This window comes from Rhinolophus hipposideros (assembly GCF_964194185.1).
Source record: "Rhinolophus hipposideros genome assembly, chromosome: 5".
NCBI lineage: Eukaryota > Metazoa > Chordata > Mammalia > Chiroptera > Rhinolophidae > Rhinolophus > Rhinolophus hipposideros.
The window spans coordinates 75,093,533-75,120,040 of record NC_138051.1 but is presented as its reverse complement, the minus strand read 5'-3'; the positions used below and the strand labels follow the sequence as shown (position 1 = coordinate 75,120,040).

The 26,508-nt window shown below is 44.7% G+C and overlaps 2 protein-coding genes across 9 annotated transcripts; one reads left to right on the top strand and one right to left on the bottom strand.

Annotated features, from left to right (window-relative positions):
- Positions 1-2,575: 2,575 nt before the first annotated feature.
- On the top strand, positions 2,576-19,833 carry SLC10A1 (solute carrier family 10 member 1). The gene is made up of 5 exons (XM_081047578.1): positions 2,576-3,037; positions 7,456-7,666; positions 13,945-14,123; positions 15,660-15,856; positions 17,697-19,833. Exons 1-5 carry the CDS (start codon positions 2,682-2,684, stop codon positions 17,798-17,800), a joined length of 1,047 nt encoding a protein of 348 aa, XP_080903704.1. The 5' UTR covers positions 2,576-2,681; the 3' UTR covers positions 17,801-19,833.
- A 1,355-nt stretch (positions 19,834-21,188) lies between these two features.
- On the bottom strand, positions 21,189-26,050 carry SRSF5 (serine and arginine rich splicing factor 5). 8 transcript variants are annotated; one of them, XM_081047583.1, is made up of 9 exons: positions 25,874-26,027; positions 25,075-25,418; positions 24,831-24,975; positions 24,441-24,511; positions 24,218-24,316; positions 23,861-23,930; positions 22,573-22,646; positions 22,094-22,204; positions 21,189-22,003 (listed from the first exon to the last, which is right to left on the bottom strand). In XM_081047583.1, exons 3-9 carry the CDS (start codon positions 24,954-24,956, stop codon positions 21,730-21,732), a joined length of 825 nt encoding a protein of 274 aa, XP_080903709.1. In that variant the 5' UTR covers positions 24,957-24,975; positions 25,075-25,418; positions 25,874-26,027; the 3' UTR covers positions 21,189-21,729. The 8 variants fall into 8 exon arrangements, with proteins under 8 accessions (XP_080903709.1, XP_080903708.1, XP_080903707.1 ...); XM_081047582.1 differs by having other exon boundaries at positions 25,075-25,448; positions 25,749-26,013; XM_081047581.1 differs by having other exon boundaries at positions 25,749-26,013.
- Between the last annotated feature and the right edge of the window lie 458 nt (positions 26,051-26,508).

Genomic DNA, 26,508 nt, shown 5'->3' with positions numbered 1-26,508 from the left:
TTACTTGTTTAAGAGTATGTGCTAGTTATTTTGTAAAATGTCCCATATTCTAGATTTGTCTGGTTAGTTCTCTATATTCCATTTGTTTTACTAACTCTTGTATTTCCAATAAACTGCCAATTAGGCCAAAAGTCTTGATGAGATTCAAAGTAAACCTGTTTTCCTATAATTATATTGTGTGTTTCATATTGCACTCCTTCAGGAAGCACATGATTTCAGGTTGTCTCACTATTAATAATTCCAAGTTTGATCACTTGGTTCAGGTGGATAACTGCCAGGTTTTGCCAATGTAAATGTACCTATCTTACCTCTATAATTACTAATTAATCTATATGGTGAATGGTGATACTTTATCACCACATGAATATCCTATTCCCCGATTACTTTTTACCCAAAGATTTACCATCTACTGATGATTCTTAAATCAGCTATTACGTTATGGGTTCCAAAATGGTGATTTGTTTTAAAATTTTTTATTTTTGTTCTTGTATTTCTGTTTTGTGGTCCTCTTTCATAGAAGCAGCTGCATTCACTTTTTCAATGGCATAATGTTTGGACAGTTTTCATCTGCTCTGTGGCAATGTTTTCCTGGTGAGTATTCTTCAGTTGTTGGAAGCTTTTGCTACTCCTTTCCTCTTTAACTTTATAGTGGATTGAATTTGACGCTGTGTATTACTCATTATTAAATGGGCTAGTTTGCATGCAAGAGGCTCCCACAGAGGGGGCCAGGGTAGCCTTCCAGGTTTCCAACCTTCCATTAGCCAGACACAGACTGCTTCCTGTGAGTACTGCTCATCCACCGGATTCTTTGTGTGGCCCCTTGTGGAGACTCCTGTCACCAAACCTTTATTTACGCAGGATTCCAGAGGTCCATGGGGCCATTGCTGTAGAGTATTCATCTCTAGGTGGTTCCTCAGAGCAAGCCAAAATCCATCCCCACCCCCACCCCAGAGTGCTTCACACCCTGGTTCCTGTCCTGCCCTCTGGAGTCCCACACAAAAAGCCTATGAGACCCCCTCCAGGCCGGGTGCGTTCCAACCCAGCCAAGAGGCAAGTGTGTTTCGAAGACTTCACCCTGTCTCCCACCTCTGAAGGTACTACCCTGCTGGGATGGGAGGAGGAAGGCTCAGAGGACATGCACACACTACACAACTGCCCCAGGCGTGTTTATCTTTGCCCGTCTCTCTCTAATGCTGTTTGCCCAGAGCCCAGCTCCCAGCCTCAGACACCCAGGCATAGAACAAAAGTAGAGCTGGGAAAAAAGTATAACCGGAAATTGGAAAGAAAAGTCTGTGCGTCCCTGCTTCCTGCTCAGCAAGTTTCCCAAACTCTGGGGGGTTCCCCAGGCAGCTGTCAAGGAAGAATGGACACAAACAAACCTCCCCAGCCAGTGCCCTCAGAGCTGTCCTTTGGGGACCTCAAGCTTCCCGAGAGCCCCTTGGCCATCCCCACAGGCTTTTCCCTCTGGAGGTGAGCGTATTCTCCCAAGACCCACACCATCCTGGTTTGGGGATAGGACAAAGGTGTCCCCAGCACAGGAGAGAAGGACACAGGCACCTCTCATCTCCCAGGAAAAGTGTCATGGACACATCTCCTCCTAGAGGCACCTACATTGTCCCACTGAGACAGGTGAGTCAGCATGTTATTAGGCAGACAGGCAGGTCCCTGGTGGAATAAACAAAAGACAGCCATATCCTGAAACTCCACGTTCTGGAGTAACTTCTTCACTCCAGGACAAAATGTAACAGTGCCTTGAAGTTAATAAATTATCTCATAAAATTCCTTTTGTGGGACAAATGGAACAAATCTGATACATAGGAATGAGTTATTCTGCTAATCCCTTCAGGATGGGCAAACAGAACAAACCTGATAGATGAACTCCTTTAAAAGGCACCAGCCTCCTGCCCCCAGGCCAAGGAAGGGTATAAAAGTAAGAACTTTTGCCTCAGTCAGGGGTCATCCCATTAGGGAGCCTCCTCCCCCTCGGGAGCTGCATTTCTTTGCTTTTTAATAAACTATCCTCTTTTACAACACCTTGCCTCTCCTTGGTCCACACTTCCATTCTTCGGTTTCACGAGACACGATCCCGGCACTCACTCACACAGAAAAAATCTCCTCTATCACCACAACCCCTTGGGATATGCTACCTATATTCCAGAAGGAAAAGTAACCCTCTTTTCACTCCCAAGGGTTTGGAGGAAGATGGAAGTGACCTGCTGGGCATGGTGAGGGCACCCTGGTGAGGCATCAAAGACTGAGCAGAGTATGAGAAGGGCTGGGCCTGGACTGCTGCAGGCCCGGGACGGGGCCTCAGGAACAGAACGTCTGTGGGAGGGCTCAGTGTGGGGCAAGGGAAACAAATAAGTTCTCTTGTCCCAGAAGCAGCTAAGTGGGAAAGGAGTGTGAGTGGCACCCAGAAGAGATAGGGCAGCCAGGCAGACAAAGCTCTGGGCTCTCTCCTGTTTGGGGCCACAGCCAGTTGCATCATCCTTCTATTTGCATTCTGGTCTTGACCACCTGCCAGAGTAGGACATATCAGACCTGCTCCAGCTCCCTTTGTCCTGAAACTCTGCCCTGGAAGGTGATTGAAGAAGGTGCCCTCCAAGGACTGAGCAGGGGACGCAGTCAGCAGGCCAGCCGGGCTGTGCAGGTCTCTCGGCCTTCTGCCGCCACACAGGAGAATGGAAGCCCACAATGGGTCAGCCCCGCTCAACTTCACCCTGCCACCCAACTTTGGCAAGCGCCCCACCGATCTGGCACTGAGCGTCATCCTGGTGTCCATGCTGCTCATCATGATGCTCTCGCTGGGCTGCACCATGGAGTTCAGCAAGATCAAGGCTCACTTCTGGAAGCCCAAGGGGCTGGCCATTGCCCTGGTGGCGCAGTACGGCATAATGCCCCTCACTGCCTTTCTAATGGGTAAGATCTTCCGGTTGAACAACATTGAGGCACTGGCCATCCTGATCTGCGGCTGCTCGCCGGGGGGAAACCTGTCCAACGTCTTCAGTCTGGCCATGAAGGGGGACATGAACCTCAGGTAGGCCTGGGAATGAGGGCCATATTGGAGATGTCACAATCAAGGGGAAGAGCTGGGCTAAAGCCAGGAGGAGTGAGTGGGGGCTGGGTGGATACTAGGGCAGGGGGTGGCAGGCATTTTTTGTCAAAAGCTTATGCTGAGCTGGGGCCAGGAGCAGGGGTACGTCTTGGGTTAAGCAGCAAGCCAAAGAGGTCAAGCTGGTCCGGGGCATCCTGGAGACCTCCTTACTCCCAGAATCTCAAGTGGGGCATAACGATGGTCTTGAAGGAGTATTGATTTAAACCAAAGGGGCCTATGGGGAACTTTACCTGCCTATAACAGTAGGCAAGTTGTCTGCTTTGAGGCCAGGTTCCAGACATCTCCATGGAGATCAAGGGGGCTCCAATTCCTGCAGAGCAAGCAAGAACTTCCAAAGCTCCTATCCAGGCAGATGGAATGTCTTCTCTTAGCTTTCCTCACACCCTCCCATAAGACGCAGGAACACTTCCACGCAAAAACACAACCAGGTAGATCCAAGAGTTTCCCAGCACCAGCCAGGTTATTCTGGGCCTAACCTCAGCTAAACTGGGGTGTGTGAGGGGTGGGGAAGTCAGCAGCTTTCCCTATGCTGACTGAGAAAACTCACCAGCAGAAGCTCCTGCCTTTATCTAAGCCTGGTCTCACGCCTCAGTGGAGATGCTTTTCTATTCCAGGTAGGGCTGTGGATTCAGACAGTCCACCTGTGTGTCTGTCAGCACCCCACCCATTGTCACACTTTACTAAGGAAATGAGCCAAGAAAGGAATCCCCTCCCAGTGATGCCAAGTGAGGTAGGGTCGATTTTTAAATGAAAAAACGAGAGCAATAGTTGGGGTTTACCTGGACCCACCATTTGAACTGATCTGGACTCGTCCCCCACAGAATTCAGCCCTCACTGAGGTAGTTGATGGGAAGAGAGGGACAGAGAGGAGGTTGGCTTGTACAGTCCCCCACAGGAACATATTCAATGTCCAACCACCTCACTGTGAGGAAGTTCTTCCCTCTGTCTAATCGAAATCCCTCCTGCTGCAAAGCAAGCCCTCGGTCTTGATCTGGCCTCTAGCCAAGGCTCGTCATGGCCTTTGTGTCCTGAGAAACCTGGGCTATATCTTAATTCTGGTTCAGAAGGGATGCAGGAAGTCAGGTGTCAGGGAAGGGGTGCTCTGAGGGCTTTGTGGGTCTGCAGAAGCAGCAGAGCAGAGTGGGACCACATAAAGGGCAATGTGGGCATTTTTAAGTGTGAGTGATCAGATGTCTCAGCCTCTGTACCCGGTGGGTGCTAATGAGACCTCTTCAGTCATACCCGCATTTCCTAGGCTCAAGGCCCATCCCCAACATGCCTCCAGTGACTCGGGAATGTGACCCCCCAACATGTTCTCCTGCTCAGCCCCCTTGTCTGGGCACCTGGGAGCTGTCGCTTCTATCTAAACCCCACAAGAGATAATGTTCTGCTGAATGTCCACCTTCCACCATAGAGCCCCTCCCCACAGACGAACCATCCATGAACATTCAGCCACGCCTCAGACCGCACTGGCAGAGCGTGAATTTCATCATCGACCATCACGTGTTGCCAGACTTCCTATTCCAATTTGAGTTCCACTAGGATAGCTTGTGATGTGTATTATAATTGTGACAATGATGCTGACAATAGGCAACAGCCAGGCACTGTGCCAAGCACGTTACATGAGCTCCTCGTACAGCTTCCTGTGAGGAGGTGCCCTGGAAGAGCACCATTTGGAGATGAGGAAATTGAGCCTGGAGGGCTCCAAAGCCTGTGTTTTTACTCAAATATCTTCAGGGCCAAGCACACACATAAATGAACAAAATGGCTGAAGGCTGATTGCCAGCCTCAGAGGCACGGGCCTCCCTAAACAGGGCAGATGCCATGCATCTCCACCATGGGTGTTCTCTGGGAGCGGGAAGCCACCACCGCCACAGCTTCACGTTTTTCAAGAGAAGGTAGAAACTCCCTTTTCATGTGAAATCGCCAAATTTTTAAATATTGGTAACTCATGCAAAATTTTTATAAACACTGCGCAAGCCAAACCATACATATCAGAGGGCCAGATGTCACACAAAGGCTGCCAATTTGAGACTTCTCTTTAAGCACAACACTATCCTATTTCCCATTTCAAGTAGGGAGGAATCTTCAAACCCCAATTCCACTCTAGACATGAGAAAGCTGAAATCCAGAGACTTGCCAGAGGTTTCCCAGAATTGATGAGAAAATGGTGTCTAGAGCCAATCCTGGGCTCTCTCTTCCCAGTGACTCTGCCTCACAGCTGGAGTGAGTCTGGGGCAGCCTGCCATCACAGGCAGGCCGGAGCATTCTGGAAGGCTGGACCACCAGGTGGGCCTCTCACGCCAGCCAGGCTCCTTCCTCAAAGATGCCACTTAGACAAGCTCCAAAAAATGCGGGGAACCTACAGGCAAGAGACAATGTCCTCAAAGAAGTGAGCTTGGCTTATCAGGGACAGAGAGAGCCAGAGGGAACTGGGCCCCTGTGACAACCTTTCAGTTCATCTGCTCCTCTCGACCCAGCCCACAGCAGAGACCAGAGCAAATGGCTGTGGGGACAACAGACATGGACACAACCCAAGGATTCCCAAAGGCCTCCCCACCATGACATACATAGGAGGCCTAACCAGGATGAGACGGAAGCCATTTGGCTTCCCAGAAGTTTCCACTTCACCAAAGAGATTCTGCCAGGTCCCCTCACACTTCCCTTGGCTTCTGCCTCCGATGCCTCTGTTGACAGTGTCTCAAGGCCCATCCACCAGACACAGTGTTTTGGACATCCAGAAGTAGGGTCTGTGCAGTGCTCTGAGAACGTAAGCAGGGAGGGAAAATGAAAAAACTAAATGTGCTCCTTTTCCCCTGACCCCCTGACCCCCTGAGAGGTATCCGGGTCCAAAGTGTCACTACGTATGACGCAGGTTTCAGTCTCGGAACTAGCATCTGGACAAGTCACCTCCTATCCCTGTCCTTCAGGGTACACTGAGGATCGTGACCGTCACAGATACCAGCACATTAGGAGGTGGGCACGCGACCCTGACCAGCATTTACACACGTGGAGGAGGTACCTGAAGGTCTAGCAACCTGGCTCCCACACCCCCCTGCACACAAAGCACACCAAGTCCTAGAGCAAATTCCAGAACCCCTGACACGCCAAGCCAAAGTAAGCATGACTCCTCTGCCCAAGGACATCAAAACAAGCACACCCGTTGTGTGTGGCCTTTCTCCTCAGCAAAGATCAATAGCTAACACCGCGGTCTCCACGGGCCCCACCCCATCTCAGCCCCCTCGACCCGCCCCACGGGGAGCATCTCCCAGAATTCAGCACTGTTGTAGATTCATTTCTACGATTTATGCTACTTAGGTACCTATCCATAAACAAGACATACTATTGTATTTGCATGTTTTTACATTTTGTTATCAATGCTGTCATGCTGCCCATATCATCTCACAACCTGCTTTTTTGAAATATGGACATATACATAAAATAGCTACTTCGTGCGTTTGAACGGCTCTATAGGTTGCTGGTATTGATGTATTCTCAACTTATCTTAACTAATGTTAAGTACAAACCAGAAAGTAAAAAACATGAGAATATCAGTGTTGGGGACGAGAATAGTAATCAAGATACAAAGCAGGTGAGATGACCAGGTAATCCGGCCACTTACTAACAATGGGTAACTTGCTGCCTTCTCTATTGCACCACTCTCATGGTCCTTCAATTATCCTGTTTCTACTGCTTTGCTGCTATTTTTTGTAGTCTTTCTGATCATGGCCTGTTTACTGCTTTTACTTGCATGTTTTTGGCTTCTGCCTGACCATCCCTCCCATGCTGCCCACTCTCAAAGACCGAGCATTCTGTCACTGTGTCTCATATTCAAACTCCCCAAGAGAGAAAGTGCTCTTCATGTAGTTAGTCCTTGTTACCTCAGTCGGACACAGCCACCATGGCTAGCTGTCGCCGAGGCTCTAGGGCAGACACTCTAAGGTCGGGCGCTATTCTGTGATCCAATGGGATGTAGTCAGAATGGTGGGATCACAGTTAGCTTTCTTCCAAATGGGCGGTGCATATGGCAAAAAACTGTTCTTTTACAAAGGAGATCAGAATGGTTCCTTCCACAGGGAATCACACAGGGATTGAAGCAGCTAGACAGACCTGGGTGCAAATCCTGCTTCAGCCATTACTCCCTGCGTGATCCTGAGCAAGTCACAACTCTTCTAGTCCCCAGCTTCCACGTCCCCCAAAGGGAGACAGTATGCTTCCCTTCTGAGGCTACTGGGAAATGGAGCAATGCATGTGAGTTGCCAGGCACACAGCCGGCGCTCAGCGAAATGGTCTCTATTAACGGGCTTTCTCTCTGCGCTCTTCCCATGTCTCCCACCCAGCATCGTGATGACCACCTGCTCCACCTTCTTTGCCCTGGGCATGATGCCCCTCCTCCTGTACATTTACAGCAGGGGAATCTATGACGGGGACCTGAAGCAGAAGGTACCCTATGGAGGCATTGTGCTGTCACTGGTCCTGATTCTCATTCCTTGCACCATAGGGATCTTCCTCAATGCCAAACGACCACAATATGTGCGCTATGTCATCAAGGTAAGAACCTGGGGGTCTGGGCAGGGAGCAAGAAGACCGCTTTCATCTCAGTGTGTGGCTTGAGGCAAGTCATTTGAGCTTTTTTGTGTTGTTTTTTTTTCCTTGTTAACAACAAAAAAAGTGTACTATTGGGGGACCTACTTCATGGGATTGTAATGTACCTAAGAATACTTTTGAAAAGTCAGGAGGAAAAAAGTAAAACACCATTATAAGATATAAACATTATTTTATTAATAAAATTAAACTTTTATTATGTACCAACTAGATGCTAAGTTTTGTGCTACACTCTCTGAGGATTCATTGTCCACAAAGAGTTTATTTGCAGAAAGTGAAGTTAACACATGAGAAACAAGACCCAACACACTATACAATCAAGCATTGGCAGAATGCAACGGGGTGAGGCTAGTGAGGGCCAAGTGGTCAGGGAAGGCTTCCTGGAGGAGACGGTCTTGAGCCAGACCATGAAGAAAGGATAGGATTGGGGTAAGCCTGGGGAAAAGTCTGAATAGAGGAGTTCAGGGGAGGACCAAGGACAAACGTGACTGACTGGACAAGAAGCCAGATGGGAAGAGATGGTGTGTCCACTCCCAGCATTTTAGGAATAGGATGGGAGGAGCATGGAGTGAGTAGGACCCCAGAGCAGTTAGGGGAGCGCTGTGGTCACAGACAGGGCATCATGCCACTGTCTTGCCCTTGGAAGAATCACGGACTCTTGGAGTGCAACCATGGTCCCGCTGCCACCTTTTGTGACCTTAGCGCTCAGGCCCTGTCAATCTCCAATCTGGCTCACTCTACATTACTGCTCAGGAAGGACTCTGCCTCCTGACATTCTGAGGTCCTGCTTCCATCCTGCCCCTGGAGCCACGCCCTGGGCCAGTCTACACAGCATGCTGTTATACTTGCAACCTGAGGCTTGGCAGCAGCTTGGCCCCTAAGACAAAGAAGCTGGGTTTTCAGGGTCGTTTTATTTTCACACTACCATTGTCAAGAGTAGTTTTTGCCCTGTCCTGGTACAGTCAGTCCTAAGAGCATGGTCACAGTTCCCCTTCCCACCTGTTGGAAGACATGGACACCATTCCTCCTCCTGCCATGGCTGATCCCCCTCTCTGTTCTCGACGGCATCTGCCATCCTCTCCACCCTTACTTCTCAGAGAGCTCCTTTTGATCATGTCCCCTACCTTTGCAACCTTCCCCATCTCATTCTCATTTCTAGAACTTCTCTGTATTAATTCTTCACAATCAGCATGATACAGGTCACAGCTCTCCTATCTTTAAAAACAAAGCAATCCTTCACCTCCCATCCCAGCCAACACCTCTCTTTCCTCCTGCTTCCGAGCCAGGCTTTGGGCGACAACCTTCCCCACACTTCCACTTCCACACATGGCCACTGGCACTGCTCTCACAAGTGACCAGGCCCTCAACAATGACTCCCGCTCTTTTATCCTCCTGCGGCTCTATCCACTCAGCATCTTGATGACCACTCGCTCCACTTTCTTCACCAAATCCAATGCACACCTCTCAATTCTTCCTTGACCTTTTGGCAGCTTTCAGTATGGTTGACTTGCCATACCAAAAGGTATGGCCTCCTCGGAAGCTTTCCCCCTCAACTTTAGTGGCTTGAGCATTCCTATTTTCCTACAACATCTCTGACACTTATTTTCAGACTCCCTTGTGAGTTCTTCTGGTAAAAGTTACTTCTCTGCATTCAGCTCAAGCTTCTGCTTTTCCTGCCAGGCTTCCCTAAGCCCAGGATCTCCTCTCCATGAGATCTCATCCATCTCAACAAACATCTAGAAGCTGAGATGATTTCTAGAACTGTATCGTCAGCCCTCAACTCTCCTGACTCCAGAATCCATTTATTAACTGAGAAATCTTTCTACATGAATATCCCTCAGGCATTTAAAACACACTGTCTTACATTAAAATCACTTCCTCCCCAAATCTGCTCCTCTTCTCCCCCGATTATCTCAATGAATGGCATTCAATGTGCCCAACAGCCTGAGGCAGAAACCGGAAGTGATTCTCAATGCCCCTTCTCCCTCCCCACTCACACTCATTGGTGATTGTCAACTCTACCTGCTTCTGCTTGAATCCATCCATTCCTCCCCAGCCTGCATCAACTATCTTCATTCCGGCCACTATCCTCTCTCACTAGACAACTGAACTAGCCTTCCAACCTGGCTCCCTGACCCAGTTTTACCCCGAAGGTGGAAAGTACAAACTGTTGTCCTGTCACTCCACTGCTTACAGCCCCTCACTGGTTCTTTACTCTCCTCCAGGATATAAACTCCTTAATGTGGTTCCTCAGGCCTTTGGTCTCAACTGACCTCTCCAATCTCAACTCTTTTTTTTTTTTTGCATTCCATTCCCTCCACCTGGAACATATTCCCTCCTCACTCACTGGGCTCACACCTATTCACCCTTCACATCTCAACACAAACAGCACCTCCTCCAGGAAGCTTTCCTCAACCCACAAGCCTGGGTAGGATTAGGATGCTGGTATTTACGCGCATAGCACCCAACACTGGCCTGTTGCAGCATTTATCATACTGCGTTATAAATACAGTAGTACCTCAGTTTTCGAATGTCTCTGTTGATGAACACTTCAGTTTACGAATGCCGGAAGTAAATGCTTCAGTTTTTGAACACGCCTCGGAAGTCGAACATGTCATGTGGCTTCCACTGAGTGCAAGATCCTGAGGCCTAGCTGTAGGCTGTTTTTGAACGTTTCAGAACACGAATGGTCTTCCGGAAGGGATTACGTTCAAAAACCGAGGTACCACTGTACCTGTATGTTTTTATGCCCTAGTAACCTCGAGTTCCTCAAGAAGCAAGATCCTAAGGCTGTGTCTTAACACTGAACCCCGGCACTTAGCACAGTGCCCCCACAGCCAACACCTGAGAAAAAAAGAGCAAGTTCTGTCTCCCACGTTAGCAGGGGGGAAAAAAGAACACAACAGAAACATGTTGTGTTCATCATTTCATTTATTCAAATAGTTTGTGGGGGTATAGGAATAAAGAAAATCACCGAATGTGAAAATGTAAAGTGACCCCCTGATATGACTTAACGGAACTCTGCCTTCCCCCATTTTATAGATGACAAAACCAAAAACTAGAAACCCAAGTGCAATTGATAAGAATATATGCCTCCTTTTTACCTCGGAATAATTTTAAAGTGTTCTGAGGACACAAAAAGAACCCCAGGTCTTAGAGTTGGAAAGGCCTTCAAGATGAAGTTCAGTCTCCTGCCTTATTCCTATTTTGTAGGTAGAATAACAGAGGCCCGGGAAAGTTACTTGGCAGAGCCAGGATTATCAATCACCCTCCTGTCCGGTTGTGCTGCATATCCATTGCTCAATTCCACAGCAAAAATGGAGTCAGACTGACATCAGAGAACATTAAAAGGGCTAAGACACACCTGGGCTGGAAAGACAGGGACCGGTAACAAAGAACCACAAAACACAGGTGTACACTGGACCCAATTTACCACAGCTAAACCTCCAAGGTTTAACAACCAGAGGCCAATAGCTCTGTTTCTCAAATACTCCCAAACAGGAACCACTTTTGTGGGAATGCAGAGACAAATGTGAGGTCCCGATGCAAAAGCTGTTTTCTTGAGTTCATGGCTTTGAGGGCTGTGGTCATCCTTCATCTGCCTGTGCCATAAAATATAGTAAGTTATAAACTGAAAAATGAGCCAACAATCATCCCAACCTCTTTGCACACTTAACCTTCCTAGAGACTTTCCAATCAAAATTATCCAATTTCTGAAAACTAGCTCTGGCAGAAGGTATCTGCTCAAACTCTGCTCAACCAGTTGCGCCCCCTAGTGGGAGGTTATATTTAGATATGCTGAGAGATGATTTCAGGGACGCCCCCTTGGAAGGGCAATTCAAGTTTAACACTTGACATATGCAAGGGCTTATTCAAGGCTATATGGTCAGCTTGATGAACCTGAGCATGCCATGGCCCAGGAGACTTACTTTTACCGTAAGTCATCACTCTTTAATAAGTGTCCCCCGTTACATTGACTCAACCAATCTGTTTGCTTTTCCCATACATGCTGCTACTGATGAACTGACCGGATTATCCCTTATCACATGGCTTCTGCCAACTTGTAGCTTCTGCTGCTCCCAGGCCTATCTTTTAACACTTGCTCTGCTCTCTGTAATCCTGCAAACTCCCACAATGAGAGGATCTGACTAGATGGGTCATTCACCAACCTGTGTAGGCCTACTTTGTAGGAAGATTTGGAGCCAGGTCATCTCCTTGGTCCAGCTGATGGATTGCTTACACATGAATGAACACTCATCACAGCTTCAATCAGCTATGACATGGCAGAGAAGTCAGGTGGTACAAAACATGGAGAAGCAACTACCTATGACCTCTTGTCTCATCAGGCGGTTGTGGACATAAGATTTCCACAAATGGCAGGACTGAAAGTGACAGAATACATTGGGATGTTCTTTTCCTCTCCTGTACTTATAAGTAATAACAGGAGCTACAATTTGGTGAGTGGTTCTTATATACCCAGGTCCTGTGTTATCAGCCTGAGAGGTTGAGTGACTCACCAAAATTTACACATCTTGAGACTGCCTGAGCCAGTTTTCACATCAGAGTCACACTAATGTCTGTGCTTATAACCACTCTACATCCAAGAGTGGGAGAACAAGAGTGAGGGAATGAGAGTGAATGCCCACACAAAGAAAGAGGGCATTTGGATTCATGGACAATTCCTGTAGCCCAATGTCCCCTACATTATCCATTATACTCATTTAATGAGGTCAAAACTATTTGGTCATTAGGCAGAAGACAAATCCAAAAGCAATTGAAGAGCATTGCCAGAGCAATGCAAGAGCAAACTGAGCAGCTCATCAATTAAGTCTTTCAATAAAACTTGAAGCATGAGGGTTATTGATGAGATCTGTCAAATTCCTTCCTATCCTGGCATGAGGCCACTAGTTGGTACATGTGAGGTCTTGAATGACTACATCAGTTGGAACATGGATTTAAAACATAGACATGCAAAACCGGACGGCTGAAATTCGAGCAAAAATAAATACATGTTACCAGGATATTGTGAATGTAATTAGTGCCACTGAATTATACACTAAAACATGGTTAAAATGGTAACTATTATACTTTACCACAATTTTTAAAAATGATATTAGGAACATAAAATGCTACATATGTGAATGAACTGGAAACTGAACCAACACATATAATCATTACAAAATAAGATGGTAAGCTCAAAACAAGTTCACTATGTGTGCGTGTGTGTGTATGTATGTATGTTTACTCAAAAGGTGAGACAGAGCCTTAAATTTGTGCATAAATTTTGTTTGAAGTGTGTTCTTCTCTAAAATGCAGACCAAAAAAATGCTTATGTCGCATGCTAAAAAATCTTAACATTTTAATTTGACTGCAAATCTACCTATTGAAAATTTTAATGGTAAGATGCAACTATAAAAAATAATTTTTAAAATAAAACTAAAGTCTTAATATTAACATATATTTATTATTATTAAAAGCAGTAAATGTTGCTTTCACAGCCTTTAAGCTGCAACAGGGTGGACCTGCATTGTTTCTGATGATGCCGTTATCACCCAAGATATTTCTGAAACTCCTTTTGGGAACTTCCTTCACATCCAATTTGCAGGTCCCTCGAGAAAGTAGGCTCCTCCCTTTACAGTTGTATACCATTTAGCATCTAAAACCACATTACCTGACTTGATAATCCAACTTGTTTACCAGCTTCACTTCAAATGACTCTTGGCAACTTCCAGAAGTCAAATTCATCCTAAAATATATAAAGTCCCTACCTGTAACGGAGGTATTGGAGACAAGTACAGATTCTAAAAATTACATGTAGTAAGTTCCAAAATATTTGGAGCAATGGCAGTATTGTAGCATTGTGTGTACAAGCTCCAGAGTTAATGACTTTGCAAGAGAACATTTAATGTACAAGCTCCACTTTGCAGGAAGACGAAGTCATTCCTTCAGAGCCCCAGCACCTCCTGAGATGTCAAGCTGAAACTGTGCTTGGCTGAGTCTTTAGTAACAAGTGTTAATCAGGGTTCTGTCCTCTAAGCTTCCTAGCTACTGATAAGTTCAAAAACGATGGGAAACAAAGGTCTTTTGTACTCCCTTCCACTTCAAATAGCAACTTTTTAGACAATGTTTTCCCAGCTCAGTGTCCAGCGATGTTTCCCCACCCCTCTGCTCTTCCCCTTCCCACCACCCTTCTAATTGCCTTTTCTTCTTGTCCTCATTCACAGGGAGGCATGATCATGACACTGTTGCTCAGTGTGGCCGTCATAGCGCTCTCTGCCATCAATGTGGGCAAGAGCATCATGTTTGTCATGACACTCCGCTTGTGGGCCACCTCCTCCCTGATGCCTTTCATCGGCTTTCTGCTGGGCTACATTCTCTCTGCTCTCTTCCGCCTCAGTGGACAGTAGGTATTGCCTTAGGTCTCACTGTCCCATGAGCCTCATTCTTGATCGGGTTTCTCAGGAAAAGGATGAGATCAGAGATTTGGGGAAGGCGTTTTCCTAGCAATATGTTCAAATGCATCAACCGAACAAGGAACTTTGGACTGTGAGAAATATTGGAAAACGGGACACAAGTGAATGGGTTAGGAACATAAAGCGAGACCAAAGGCATCTAATCATCCAAAGAGCAACAACTCATGGCCAAGTCCTCCCTCCAGAGTCTAGATTCCATCTCCTGCCCAACTCCCTGGGAGCTAATGGCACTGGGGTAGTTCCGTGTCCTGACAAGTGTCGGTAATATTCTTCCTTTCCTCCTTTTCCTCCTTTTGTGCCTTGACAAGGACACCACCACGTGGCAGAGTAGCACTAAGTAGCACTCAGAACTGAAAGAGCTGTGGCCTCTGCTTTATAGTCTAATCCAATTCACAAACAGCTGCTACTTTAGGGGAACAGGTGACTTGCGAGCCTGATGTGGGAACATCAAGCACCTCTCCATACAGAGCAGTACACTTCAGGAACTTTCTTTTCAGCCATAATAGACAAATGCTTATGCAGGAGTCTATACATTAGCGGCAGCCTAGCCTAAAGCCCCCCACCCCACCCGAAAACTGAGGTGCTTTAAAAGTACAATTTAAAATCTTTTTAAAACAGGCTAATAAAAAACAATTACTACAGGATGGTGACATATGGCAACACATGGTGACATAGTAGCCAAGAGGCTGCTAATGACCACTCGAATTTTCACAAAAACAGTGACACGCATGCCAACAGAATCAAGTGCCACCAAATTAGTCTTCCTCATAATGTGCTGAGGCAGCTCTCAGGGGTTTTAGTGACTATCTTAATACACTAATTGCAACTCAATTTTTTAACTAAGTATATTCAACATAGTCGCTAAGTGTAAACATCCCATTCTTTAATCCATAAAATGGAAAGCAAAACCAAGAAAATGTATTCCAAAGACAGATAAATGGGGCTGAATTGAGGTTATTTTGGGTTTTTCTCCCTCCAATCATGTTTTGGAGTTAAAGGTTTCCAAGCCAGAAACTTGGGAACAGGACAAGGTCCCCAGATATTTCAATCTTTTACTGCATGTTGAAGTTATAATTGTTCTATACGTAAGCCCAACCTAACAAGCCCATGGGTGATATTGGCTAACTTTCATCCCCCACCAGCTGGACATTTCTCCAAATTTTAATTTGGTCGTTCTACAAAAGTAGACAACCTGTAGATTTCCAAGCTAAAAAACTGATCTAATAAAAACTTCCTGACATGAACCTACTAGCCACCATCCTTCTCCAGGGCTGGCTGAGTGATTTTCAGGAGTCAACTTTTCTAGAAACCATGTGCAAGCCGCACACCTGGCCCCCTCCCACCTTCCTGTCTGGGACTACTGAGTGGGTCTCGGAGCCCTTGGGAGGGAGGAAACAGGCAAGTGAGGCTGCACCCTCACGCCGCTCCTGTGAGGGCGTAAGGGGCTGGTCGTGTTAACTCCACAGGTGCAGCCGCACTGTCAGCATGGAGACCGGATGCCAGAACGTCCAGCTCTGCTCTACCATCCTCAATGTGACCTTCCCCCCTGAAGTCATCGGACCACTTTTCTTCTTTCCTCTCCTCTACATGATCTGCCAGCTTGGAGAAGGGCTTCTCCTCATTGCCATCTTTCGGTGCTATGAGAAAATCAAGCCTTCCAAGGGTGAGTAGTTATTCTCGGCTCCCATATCGGAGCGAGTTTCTGGCAAGGGCCTTTTGCATGGGACTATAACTTGTACCAAGTCACTAGGAACCAGGTAGCACCAAGTAGGGACCTCAAAGAGCCAAGGCTACTTCATCAACTGCATTCCGTTTCAGATGGAGTTTGCTTCATGGGACTGAGGCGATTTTGGCTGCTTTAACTAGGGAATACCATGTGTAGGGCTTAGGATGAGAAAGGACAGAACTGTCTTTGTTGTTAGATAGTTGTGAGATGTGAGTTGTGCCAAAGGCCCCTTATTCACTAGAGTTCAGGAAGTTTGTATTTCAGAACTAGGTTCTCATGTCCTAGAAGCAGGTCAGAGCCCCAGCACCACTGGTACCTGGACGATGGAAAACATTAAAACAATGCAGCCTAATAACCCTGAATTCAAAAAAAAAAAAAAGATTCCAATGCTGGTTACAAAGTAAAGTTTATTGAACAGCAACTATCACAATAATCTAGTTTGATATGCCTTATACCTTAATCTGATTACTACTGGATTAGTACCACATTTTGCTGTGTATAATGCACTCCTGTGTATAATGCGCACCCACGTTTTTAGCCCGAACTTTCAGGGATAAAACCCTTCTTAATTTTTTAATTCAAATTTTATGTTTACATTTAGGTACTTGTTTTTTGTTTGTTTTACAAAGGAATTTTAGCATTTATTATTACTTTTAACTCATAAGCATAAATAAAAACTTTATAAAAACATTTATATAGATACAGAATTAGTACTATCCATGTATAATTAGCTCATCCTTATTTTTCCCTCACAAATTTTGGGGGAAAAAAGTGTGCATTATACACGGCAAAATACAGTAACTTCCTAGACAATTAACACCTATTTTCTAAGAGGCTCAGATCATTTCACTCAAAATTAAATCAAACCTCAAGAAAGCTGAGTCCCTTCCTCAAAGTGGACTTTAACTCCAAATGTCTTTTTTTTCCAAACCAGGAAACTCAACCTTATTTGGTAACATATATCAGTATTTTATATCTTAAACATCAGTATATTCTTAATCGCTCAAATCCTTCAACTAACTCTTATTTACACAAACTTAATTGAGGGCTCTTTCAAGACCTTTTCTAAACCCCAAAGTTTGATTTACACACTGAGGAGAAAGGTATGACTTCCCCTGGTGGAATGCATTATCTTATTATAGTATCGTGTTTCCCCGAAAATAAGAACTAGCCGGGCCATCAGTCCTAATGCATCTTTTGGAGCAAAAATTAATACAAGACCCAGTCTTATTTTACTGTAAGACCGGGTCTTATCTAACATACAGTAGATAGAAAAAGGTATATTGAGGATGAGCTGCACGAGCTTCCAGAAGGGTGGCCAGATGGCTCAGGTGGTTAGAGCTCGCAACAAAGTTGCCTTTTCAATTCCCTCATGGGATGGTGGGCTGCGCCCCTACAAATAGACTGAAAACGGCAAGTGGACTTGCAGCTGAGCTGCGCCCTTCACAACTAGATTGAAGGACAACTTAGAGCTGATGCACCCTGGAGAAACAGTTCCTCAATATTCCCCAATAAAATTAAAAAACAAAAAAACCCTACTGTATTGCACATATAAAGAAGTTCGGAGATGAAGTCATGAAGAGGAAATCCTCTGCTAATTTACTAGACCTTTTGTTACTAGTATTACCATTCCTTCGAGTTAAGTCATGGGAGAGATGGTAGAGATGGAAAACCAAAGCACACTCTAGCGGTAAACTGGTACTTTTACCTTCCAGATTGAACATGCTTTGTACTAATTCTTTCTCCTTCCTCACCTGTGACCCTTTCAACCTTACAGATAAAACAAAAATGATCTACACAGCTGCCACAACTGAAGCGATTACTATTCCAGCACCTCTGGGAAATGGTACCCATAAAGAGTGCTTCCCCCGCACAGCCTAGTCTTCCCCCCAGTGGCCTGGATTCAGAAGGCAACTCGGAAGGCCAGTGTGGTAAACTACAGAGCAGAAAAATGAAAGAACACCAGTAGTATCTGAGTCTTTCTGAAACATTTCCAGCAGAAACCATCAGGATCATCAAGCCTTGCCTTTAGGGTCTACCCTACTCATATATCCCCAGCTGAGAATTGGATATGTTTCAAAAATAAAAGGGCAGACTTTTAAATGACAACCCTATGAAAGCAGGAACCAAAACTGCCTTTTGCCCCTTTATCTCTAAAAAACTACCCAATAGGTATATAAAAGGCACTTTCTTCATTAGTCAGAAAATCGTTTTACCCTAGAATCAAATATCCGAATCCTGTTCCAAGTTTTGTGACTAAAACCGAAATAAATGTTCAGATAGCAGTAGGAATTAGTAGACTCCAGAAATCCTAACCTTAAAAATTCAGATCCCACTCCTTCCCTTTTGACAGCACTACTGGGATTCAAGTTCATGAGAACACAAACATGACACCAAGTATACAAAAGCAGAAATGATAAAATGTAAAAGCAATTGCTAAGACAAACTCAAACACTCAGCCATGATGAAACAAAACATTTTTGGAGAATACAATCCCAGAAATAGAGAAGGAAAACTTGAACAAGAAAAGCCAGGCAACAAAAACCAAAATTAATCAGAAATGTTTCACTAATCTAATGATCTATGCCATCAATTCATTAGTTGTGGTTTTCACATTACACTAATTCAAAATTCCACGTATTCAAAATTAATTGCCAAAATGAGTGGTTTCTCAATTCAAAGAAAAATACTCAAATTAGAATTTTTAAAGTTCAAATTTCCTCCAATGAAACTTAAACATTTTGCTACTGGTCACGTGCAAAGAAGCATTATGATTTAAAAGAATATTAAGACTTGCCAACAACTGACCATGCCTCTTTACTTGTGACTTTTCGTATCATTTAATGTGATGAGGTACAACTAACTAACTGATCCCAAGACAGTAGTAAGGCATCAGTCTGGCAAATGTCCATGACTACCATACTCCCAGTACGGGAACAAACTTACTACACGGATTTGTGAAAAGATCTATTTATGTTTACACATTATACCCATAATTGACATGTTCCAATTGTTCTCTAGTATCTGACATCTGCTAGGAGTATCTAGTATCTGCTAGGAAACTTGGTTAAGTACACAAAGTAATATTAGTTTAGCTTTTTGAGGAAGGGAAGGCTGGACTTGATATATTACCCTCAGTGAAGGCGGAGGGGAACATAGTAACATTGTCTGCATAGTGACAGGATGATTGCTAAACTTAGTGTGATCACCACTGTGGTAAGGTACTTAAATGTCAAATCACTGTATCGTACACCTGAAACTAATGTAATCTTGTATACCGACTACACTTAAATTTTAAAAAATATTGCAAATAAGATACATTACCCTCAAACTTTCCTTATAGATGAAAGGACTACATAAACACAGAGAACAAAAAGTTGCCACATGCTCTGCAAAGGCTGGTCTTAAAACTGCTTATGGCTGCCGGATGGTTCAGCAGGTTAGAGAGCAAGCTCTGAACAGGGTTGCCGGCTCGATTCCCACATGAGCCAGGGAGTTGCGCCCCCCCACTAGATTGCCAGTTCAATTCCCACATAGGTGGTGGGCTCCGCTCCCTGCAACTAAAGATTGAAAAGACAACTGGACTTGGAGCTGGACTTGGAGCTGAACTGCGCCCTCCACAACTAAATTGAAGGACGACTTGGAGCTCATGGGCCCTGGAGAAACAGTTCCCCAGTATTCCCCCTGCGCTCCTCCCCCCAAAAAGCTGCTTAAACTTACACCCACAGATTCTCAGGTTCTGGATCTTGGAATCTAAGCTAACTTGTTGGTTCACACTAACTCCCAGTCACCTTTACCATTTGTTTAAAGAAAGGGTCTTTATTTATTGCCTCAGTGTATAATAATTTGTAGTATTAAAATAGTAAGCCACTTGCCTGTATAACTTTACTAACCAGTTACCCTAATAAATTTTTTAAAAAATAAGCCACTGCATATTTCCTTTTTATGAGTAAAGACGGGTGTGGGGGGAATCAGAAGTCAACTGGTAAAATGTCAAAATACATACACCATTACCATCGAGTTACATTTTAAAAGCCCAAGGAGAAAAGAATTGCCTCTACGTTTGACAGCAACTTGGCTGATCTGTACAACCCTCAGAAACACTGGAAAAAACTAGCTTCCGTTTTAAATAAAACCAGTCGTCCCCATCCAACTTAAACAAGTATACCAAATAAACTCCCTAAAATCAGCCTTTTAAAAGGATCAGCTTTACAATTTTATGGCCCGAGTTCTAGTGTCTTGAATAAAGGAAATCAGTAGCCTTCATGGTAGTATACCAAAAAAGCTTTCAAATCCACACCCCGAGTCCTCCTAGCTGATCCTCACACTTTGGGGAAACCAAAAACAATCTTCCTAGTGCTTTCCTCAAAATCCCTGTATGGCAGGGCAGATAAATATATAACTGAAGTGTGGGGTTTAAGGATTCTGAACTAGACTTTCTGGGGTCTAATACCAGTCCACCACTTACCTGCTCTCTTTGGCTCTGAATTTCCAACGGTACTGGTTATTACATACCGGAGGTGCCAAAAAATGTATACGACTTGTAGTCATCTTTTGTTATCAGTACATATTACAACTTTAAGTTTTTCCTTTAAAATGTTATTTTTTGGCACCTTCTGTATATAACAGGTAATTTTGAAGATTCCGCAAATGTTATTCAGTTGCCAAATATTCACCTAGCCTAGTATTCAACTAGAGGACTAAGTCTCCAAGACTCCTGTAACACACCATTAATCAATCTCCTCACCTGCAGGTAGAGGGCTCTAACACTTTAAATATTAAAGATGGACACAGAACCTCAAGCAGTTTTCACTATTGTTTTCTCAACATATATTGTCACAGCCACCTCAGGACTAAAAGATAAAGCTATGTGAAAGCCCTTTAAAGCATTTATGTGCATTGATTTAAAAACAACAAAAACAACCACATGATCTCTGACCATCAAAATTGTTACCACCTTTAAGACAGGCATGAGACATTAACTGTTACAATAAGGTAACCTGATGTCGACAAAGTCAGGGATAAAGGAAAAGAGCATGGGAGGGTCACATACTCGGGAAACTCAAACAACTGTTAGTCATTGTTTTAAACAATTCACTGCCTTCTTTGCCCATCATTTGACCAGCCTGACAATGTCAAAATAAGTATTTAAATTAAAAAACAACCCAACCAATTTCAGGATTTTCTACAAGGCATTTTCAACACGTTGAATGTAGAAGAGGAGGGAGTAGTAAAGAGCATACTTCCTCAGACAAACAAGACAAAAAAGCAGTTTTGTAATCTTTTATTATCAATAACAAACAGCTGCTTTACCGCCCTTGCCAGGCAGCTGTTAAAGGGTGAATGGGAGGACTCCCTTGACCCTAACAAGGAAAACTCAAATTAAGCCTTTATATACAAGCAAATTTAGAGCTCTTTTAAGTGTCCAAAGCTATTAATTAGTTTAACTGAGTCATTAAACTAATTCTGAATTAACATATTTGAATAACCAGGAACTAAAATGTTCAAAATTTTTCTAGTACAAAAAATTAAATTTGCTTTAGTTATAAAAGAGCTCTGTCAATATACACAAACTATATACTTCAGACATTCACAAAAATGTGAGCAGAAGGCTTATCAAAAGACATTTAATACAATTAGTTTTCAACAACCCCTTGGTGGTCCACATCTACAAAGATATCCAGCCCAACCCAACCCCCCTCCAAATACCACCCCCCCAGAAAAGCACATACTTACCAGAATTTTTAGCAAGTATGGTTTGGGAATTTTTTTTTTTTTAAAAAAGGCCCCCAGGGCAAGTTATTTACAGTTTAATTGCCACTGTCAACTGATCTGGACCGGGACCGGGACCGGGACCTGGACCTCTGGCGATCCACAGATGCTGGAGACTTAGATCTACTTGAAGAACCACGTTTCTGGCTCTTCTCAGGTGCAGGAGACCTACTAACAGAACGGGACTTGCTCCGGCTCCGGCTCCGGCTCCTGCTCCTAGACCGGCTGTAAGACTTCCGACTCCGAGAACGAGACCTGCTTCGTGACCTAGAGGAACTCCTGGTCCGGGAACGAGACCTGCTTCGTGACCTACTAGCAAGGCGGAAAAAAAATACAACTTAAGTAGCAGGCCCTACATTATCTGCAAAACACGACTTTAACTTAAAAATATTAGAGAGATACCTGTGCCTTTTGCTGCCTTCAATTAATTTTATTTTTCTCCCATTTATTTCTTTTCCAGAAAGTTTTTCAATGGCATTCTTTAAGTCACCATAAGAGGCAAACTCAACCACCCTACAATGAAGAAAAAAAAAATTTGTGGAATTATATACATCTTACAGTCTCGCAAGTTACGGGAATCTAGATTTTCTATGTTCATTTTGCTATTGCTATAACCAAGTCTTAACTCTCAATGGATAATGCAGCATTCGAGTAAGGTTTCTCAACCTCTGAACTGTTGTCATTTTAAGCCAGACAATTCTTTGTTGTGGGGGGCTTTCCTGGGCATTGTAGGATGTTTAAAACTCTCCAGACATGGGCCAATATCCCCTGGGAACCACCAGTGCATTCGAACATGTGCAAATTTTAAGTACTCAGAAACATTCACGGTAAAATTTCCAAGATATTTTAAAAGGCTCTCATAATCTTCAGTACATACTCACCCTTCATTTAATTTAGGTCGATGTGCATCCGCAAAGGTTACTTCCCCAGCTTGTCTCATGAAATCTTTGAGATCCTTAACACAAGACAATTGTGTTAAGCCGAGAAAAGGAAACGTGGCACACAAACAACCACATGGTATAAAAACAAGACTACTGAAAGAGAAGATGTTAGATAAAGTACAAACATGGCATTTACCACACTTGTATTCTATCAGAATTCAAAAATTATGTCAGGGCACGAAATAAAGCTAATAGCAAATTGCTTTTAAGCAAAATGCTTCAAGAAAATTCAGATTTTAACATTAAATAGTATTAGTCTATACTGAGCTCAATACAAAAGGAAAACAAGAAAACAAAAAAAAAAAACAGAAACAAAACAAAAAGAAACAATACAACTTTTAAAGACTAAAGTAGAAATTTTATATTTAAAAACAGAACATTTACAAGACACCAGTTATTTTGTGCCCCATATGTCATTAAAAAAGTTTACTTTACCTTTATTATTATTTCCCTAGGCTAGTCAAGCAGCAAACCGTTAATCGGTCGAAGAAACCTTCATGACATATGCCCGACTGGCTCTTCGCCACCCACTTGAAGGACACTACCCAATCGATGGAAGCCTTTAATCGCACAGCCCTCCCTATTAGCAGACTACTGGCGATGCAGACATGTTCTACTCTTGTGCAGTTACCAAGGACCACTTTACTGCGATCAGGATTCCAACGACCACCTAATTTCGTATCTTTCAACTCTTTTCGACCAGGACCTCTTATTCGGAAGCGTTACAGGAAGACAGCTCTCAACTTAAGGATCAGATCACGTTATCAGCGCTCTGGGATCGCTGCAACCTGGCACTTCAAGAAAGTGCCCCGATTACGTCTAGACCGGCAAACACAGATCTAGAGGTGGCCAATTGATCACTGTAGGAGCTGACTGGCAAAGTCAACCAGGCCCAACCAAGAGTGACCAAGACAACGATTAGGATAACCCACAGGCACTCCTCGTCATAAGGCCAACGACACAGATAGGCTGGCAAATAAAGGGTTTAATATTTGGTTAAAATTGATTTTAAAAACAAGAAAAAATATCCTCAAAACATTTACATTTGATCACTAATATTAAAGTTTGAAATATCCCCCAGTTACATTTAATTAAAAATTTAAAATTACAATTAAGTCCATTAATTTAATTAAAAATAAAACTACTTTTAATAAAATAAAAAATTAGCTACCCATTAGTTTTTTAAAAAAATCACATCAAAATATCTCAAAACTGAATTACAACAAACCTGCCAGCTGACTCTTGAAGATAAATTCTCAACTATAAGCCGATTTTCTGTCCTTACCGGTGGAGCATTTCTGAGGAAGGAAACGAGTATTCAACAATGGAAGCAATGCAGCAATGTGTACTTATTTTGTTCAATTTTGAGCAAGTTTAAGCAGTCAGATATGACAAGTCATTCAAATGTTCATCAACAGTTTCTGAATTATTTTATGACTCATTACACAGACTTATCAGAAATACTAGACTGACACAGGAATAACAGAACTGACTATATGGTAAGTATCAGAATCACGTATTGCTAATGGTTCTTAATCACTAACTACCCCTGCAATAATGATTGCTCAAAGAAGCCATCACATACCGTCTATCATTTCGAGGTCTGCGACTACTGAAACGGTCAGAATAGCGTCCTCTACCTCTTCCCCCTCGGGATCGAGCCCGAGCATGTTCAATAGTAACCCTAGAGCAGGAAACAAAAACCTTTATGATTCACCTAAGCAATGAGACCTAGAAAAACACCCCAAACCTGGAATGCTCTATATTACAATGCTAAATAGTCATAAAACTAAAAATAAGGTTCTCACCTTTCACTACAAAGTTCTTTTCCATCAAGTTCATACACAGCATCGTCAGCATCCCTGGGATCCTCAAATTCCTGAGGCATTAGCATGAAAAAAGGTAACGCTTTACACAGTTTTCAAAGTACATTCTACCACATATTAAGGGCACCAAAAACATGAAACAGAATGGAACGAGTGTATTAATGACAGTGCTATACAGATAATGAGTCTAATTGAAAAGTGATCAGGCCGGGTTTCCTTCTCGCCGGCAAATCCTTTTGTTCACTGTCTTAGGGACACATAGCATTTCCCAAAGATACACCACCTGTGCTCCATGACATCCAACACGCTGCTGATCAAAATCTTTACGAACTTAACAACAGGCAGTTCAAGAAGCTCTAACTACCTACTTACCACAAAACCAAAGCCTCTTTTGAGATCGATATCTCTTATTCGCCCGTACCCCTTGAAGAATCTTTCCACGTCTTTCTCCCTGGCCGCTGGATTTAGCCTCCCGATGAAGACTCGACAGCCACTCATAACGCCCGGCTAGTAGTTCCTGTCAGGAAATAATTCAATTGAGACACCACCAGTGAATGTCAAAGGCATGCCTAATCAAGGGATCAAAAACAGAAACAGCATAAAATAAAATGTTTACCGGGTGATGTTATAAACAAGATTGCCAAGAGTGCCTCTTATTAGGCCAGGTCCCTTGCAGACAAAATTAAAACTCGGCTCCCAACACGATCCTTCCTTCCCTGGGCCCAGAACACAGCAACCGCAACGCCCACTGCCGCCTCCGGAACTGCGCAGCCTCACACTCTCCCCGGCTCTTCTGGCCCCCTCCCATCTGCCGCAGTTAGGAAAGGCCGAGAAGTGCGGGCGGAGCCGGCCCCGCCCTCCGCAAGGCCAGCCCAATGACGACGGGCCGAGCGCGCGTCGCCGCCTCCCAGGAGCGTCACAGCGGGTAGAAGACGGAATCTCGCCAGGCCACGGCCGCGCCTGCGCAGATGGCGGCGGGAGGACGCTAGGCTGCCACAAAATGGCGGTGGGGTAGCCGGCGGGGGGGGGGGGACAGCCGCGCGTGCCAAACTCCCTTCTCGCCCCCTCCCCCGACTCCACTATTCCGGAGTCACCGTACCCGCCCGCAGAAAGCCCGAACCACACCCCGAGCAAAGCTCTCGGCTCACTACTCGAGGGGTTCGACTAGTGAATCAGAGGCAGGGAGGGGCGCACAACCCCTCCGTGTAAAAACGACCGTAACCACGACCGCCCTTCCACCTTCACTTCCCCTCAAACAATCCCCAAAGGGAGACGTGCCCCAGCGCCCACCTCGAATAAACTGCGCTCATTGGACGCCGTCCTCCGCAAAGAGAGCAGCCCTGGCCACTCGCGATCTGAGTAGCCATGAAGAAGCCTCGATCCGAGAAGCCATTCCCTCAAAGTGAGCCACTCACCTACCGGACAGGATCTTTGGCAGCTGAGACCCAAGAGAGGTCCGTAGTCTGCGACGGAGCCGTCTACCTCCCCGCAGACCAGGACTCAACTCGTCTACGTATCTCCACAACTGACGCACTTAGCTGCTCGGGCGTTCCACAAAATGGAAGGCGCGCCTTTACGTCACATCCGGGGCCGCCCATGGGACCGCCCCCTTAGGTCCAGGGACGGAAGTTTTTGTGGGGACGGGGCCTTCGTACGGTGACCGCCTGACCGACCTTCGCCCGCGGTGGGAGGGACCAACGGGCGACAACTGGCGTCGTTTGGGCCGTCAGGTTCCCGGCGCTGGAGGGGTAGCCGTTGAAGATGTTCGCTTTCCTTAGGCTGTCAAGTTCTGTTCTTCGTTATCTCTAGTATAAAAATATTCTAAGATAAATAACGTCTCTGTTATCTGATTATTTTTTTCACGGTGACCTGAGGAGTACTGGGTAAGAGAAACTCAGACTTTGCAAAAAGGAGCTGGCCATCCCTGCCCTCTTCCTGCTGCTTGCAATTTGAGGTTGCACGTTGGAGGACGCTCCTTGATGAGCAATGAATCTCTTAACCATACCATGGACGTGTTAAACCACACTAGTTACAGTAAGAAGACTACGGA

What these genes read in the sequence shown, in the direction of transcription:
- SRSF5 (XM_081047588.1), bottom strand. Translation starts at nt 24,956, where the DNA reads ATGAGTGGCTGTCGAGTCTTCATCGGGAGGCTAAATCCAGCGGCCAGG. An exon ending in CTTCAAGAGTCAGCTGGCAG is followed by an intron (nt 22,647 to 23,860) that starts GTTTGTTGTAAT and finishes TCTTGTGTTAAG; the next exon opens with GATCTCAAAGATTTCATGAG. An exon ending in GAAGGCAGCAAAAGGCACAG is followed by an intron (nt 22,004 to 22,093) that starts GTATCTCTCTAA and finishes CCGCCTTGCTAG; the next exon opens with TAGGTCACGAAGCAGGTCTC.
- SLC10A1 (XM_081047578.1), top strand. Translation starts at nt 2,682, where the DNA reads ATGGAAGCCCACAATGGGTCAGCCCCGCTCAACTTCACCCTGCCACCC. An exon ending in CTCTTCCGCCTCAGTGGACA is followed by an intron (nt 14,124 to 15,659) that starts GTAGGTATTGCC and finishes TTAACTCCACAG; the next exon opens with GTGCAGCCGCACTGTCAGCA. An exon ending in GAAAATCAAGCCTTCCAAGG is followed by an intron (nt 15,857 to 17,696) that starts GTGAGTAGTTAT and finishes TCAACCTTACAG; the next exon opens with ATAAAACAAAAATGATCTAC.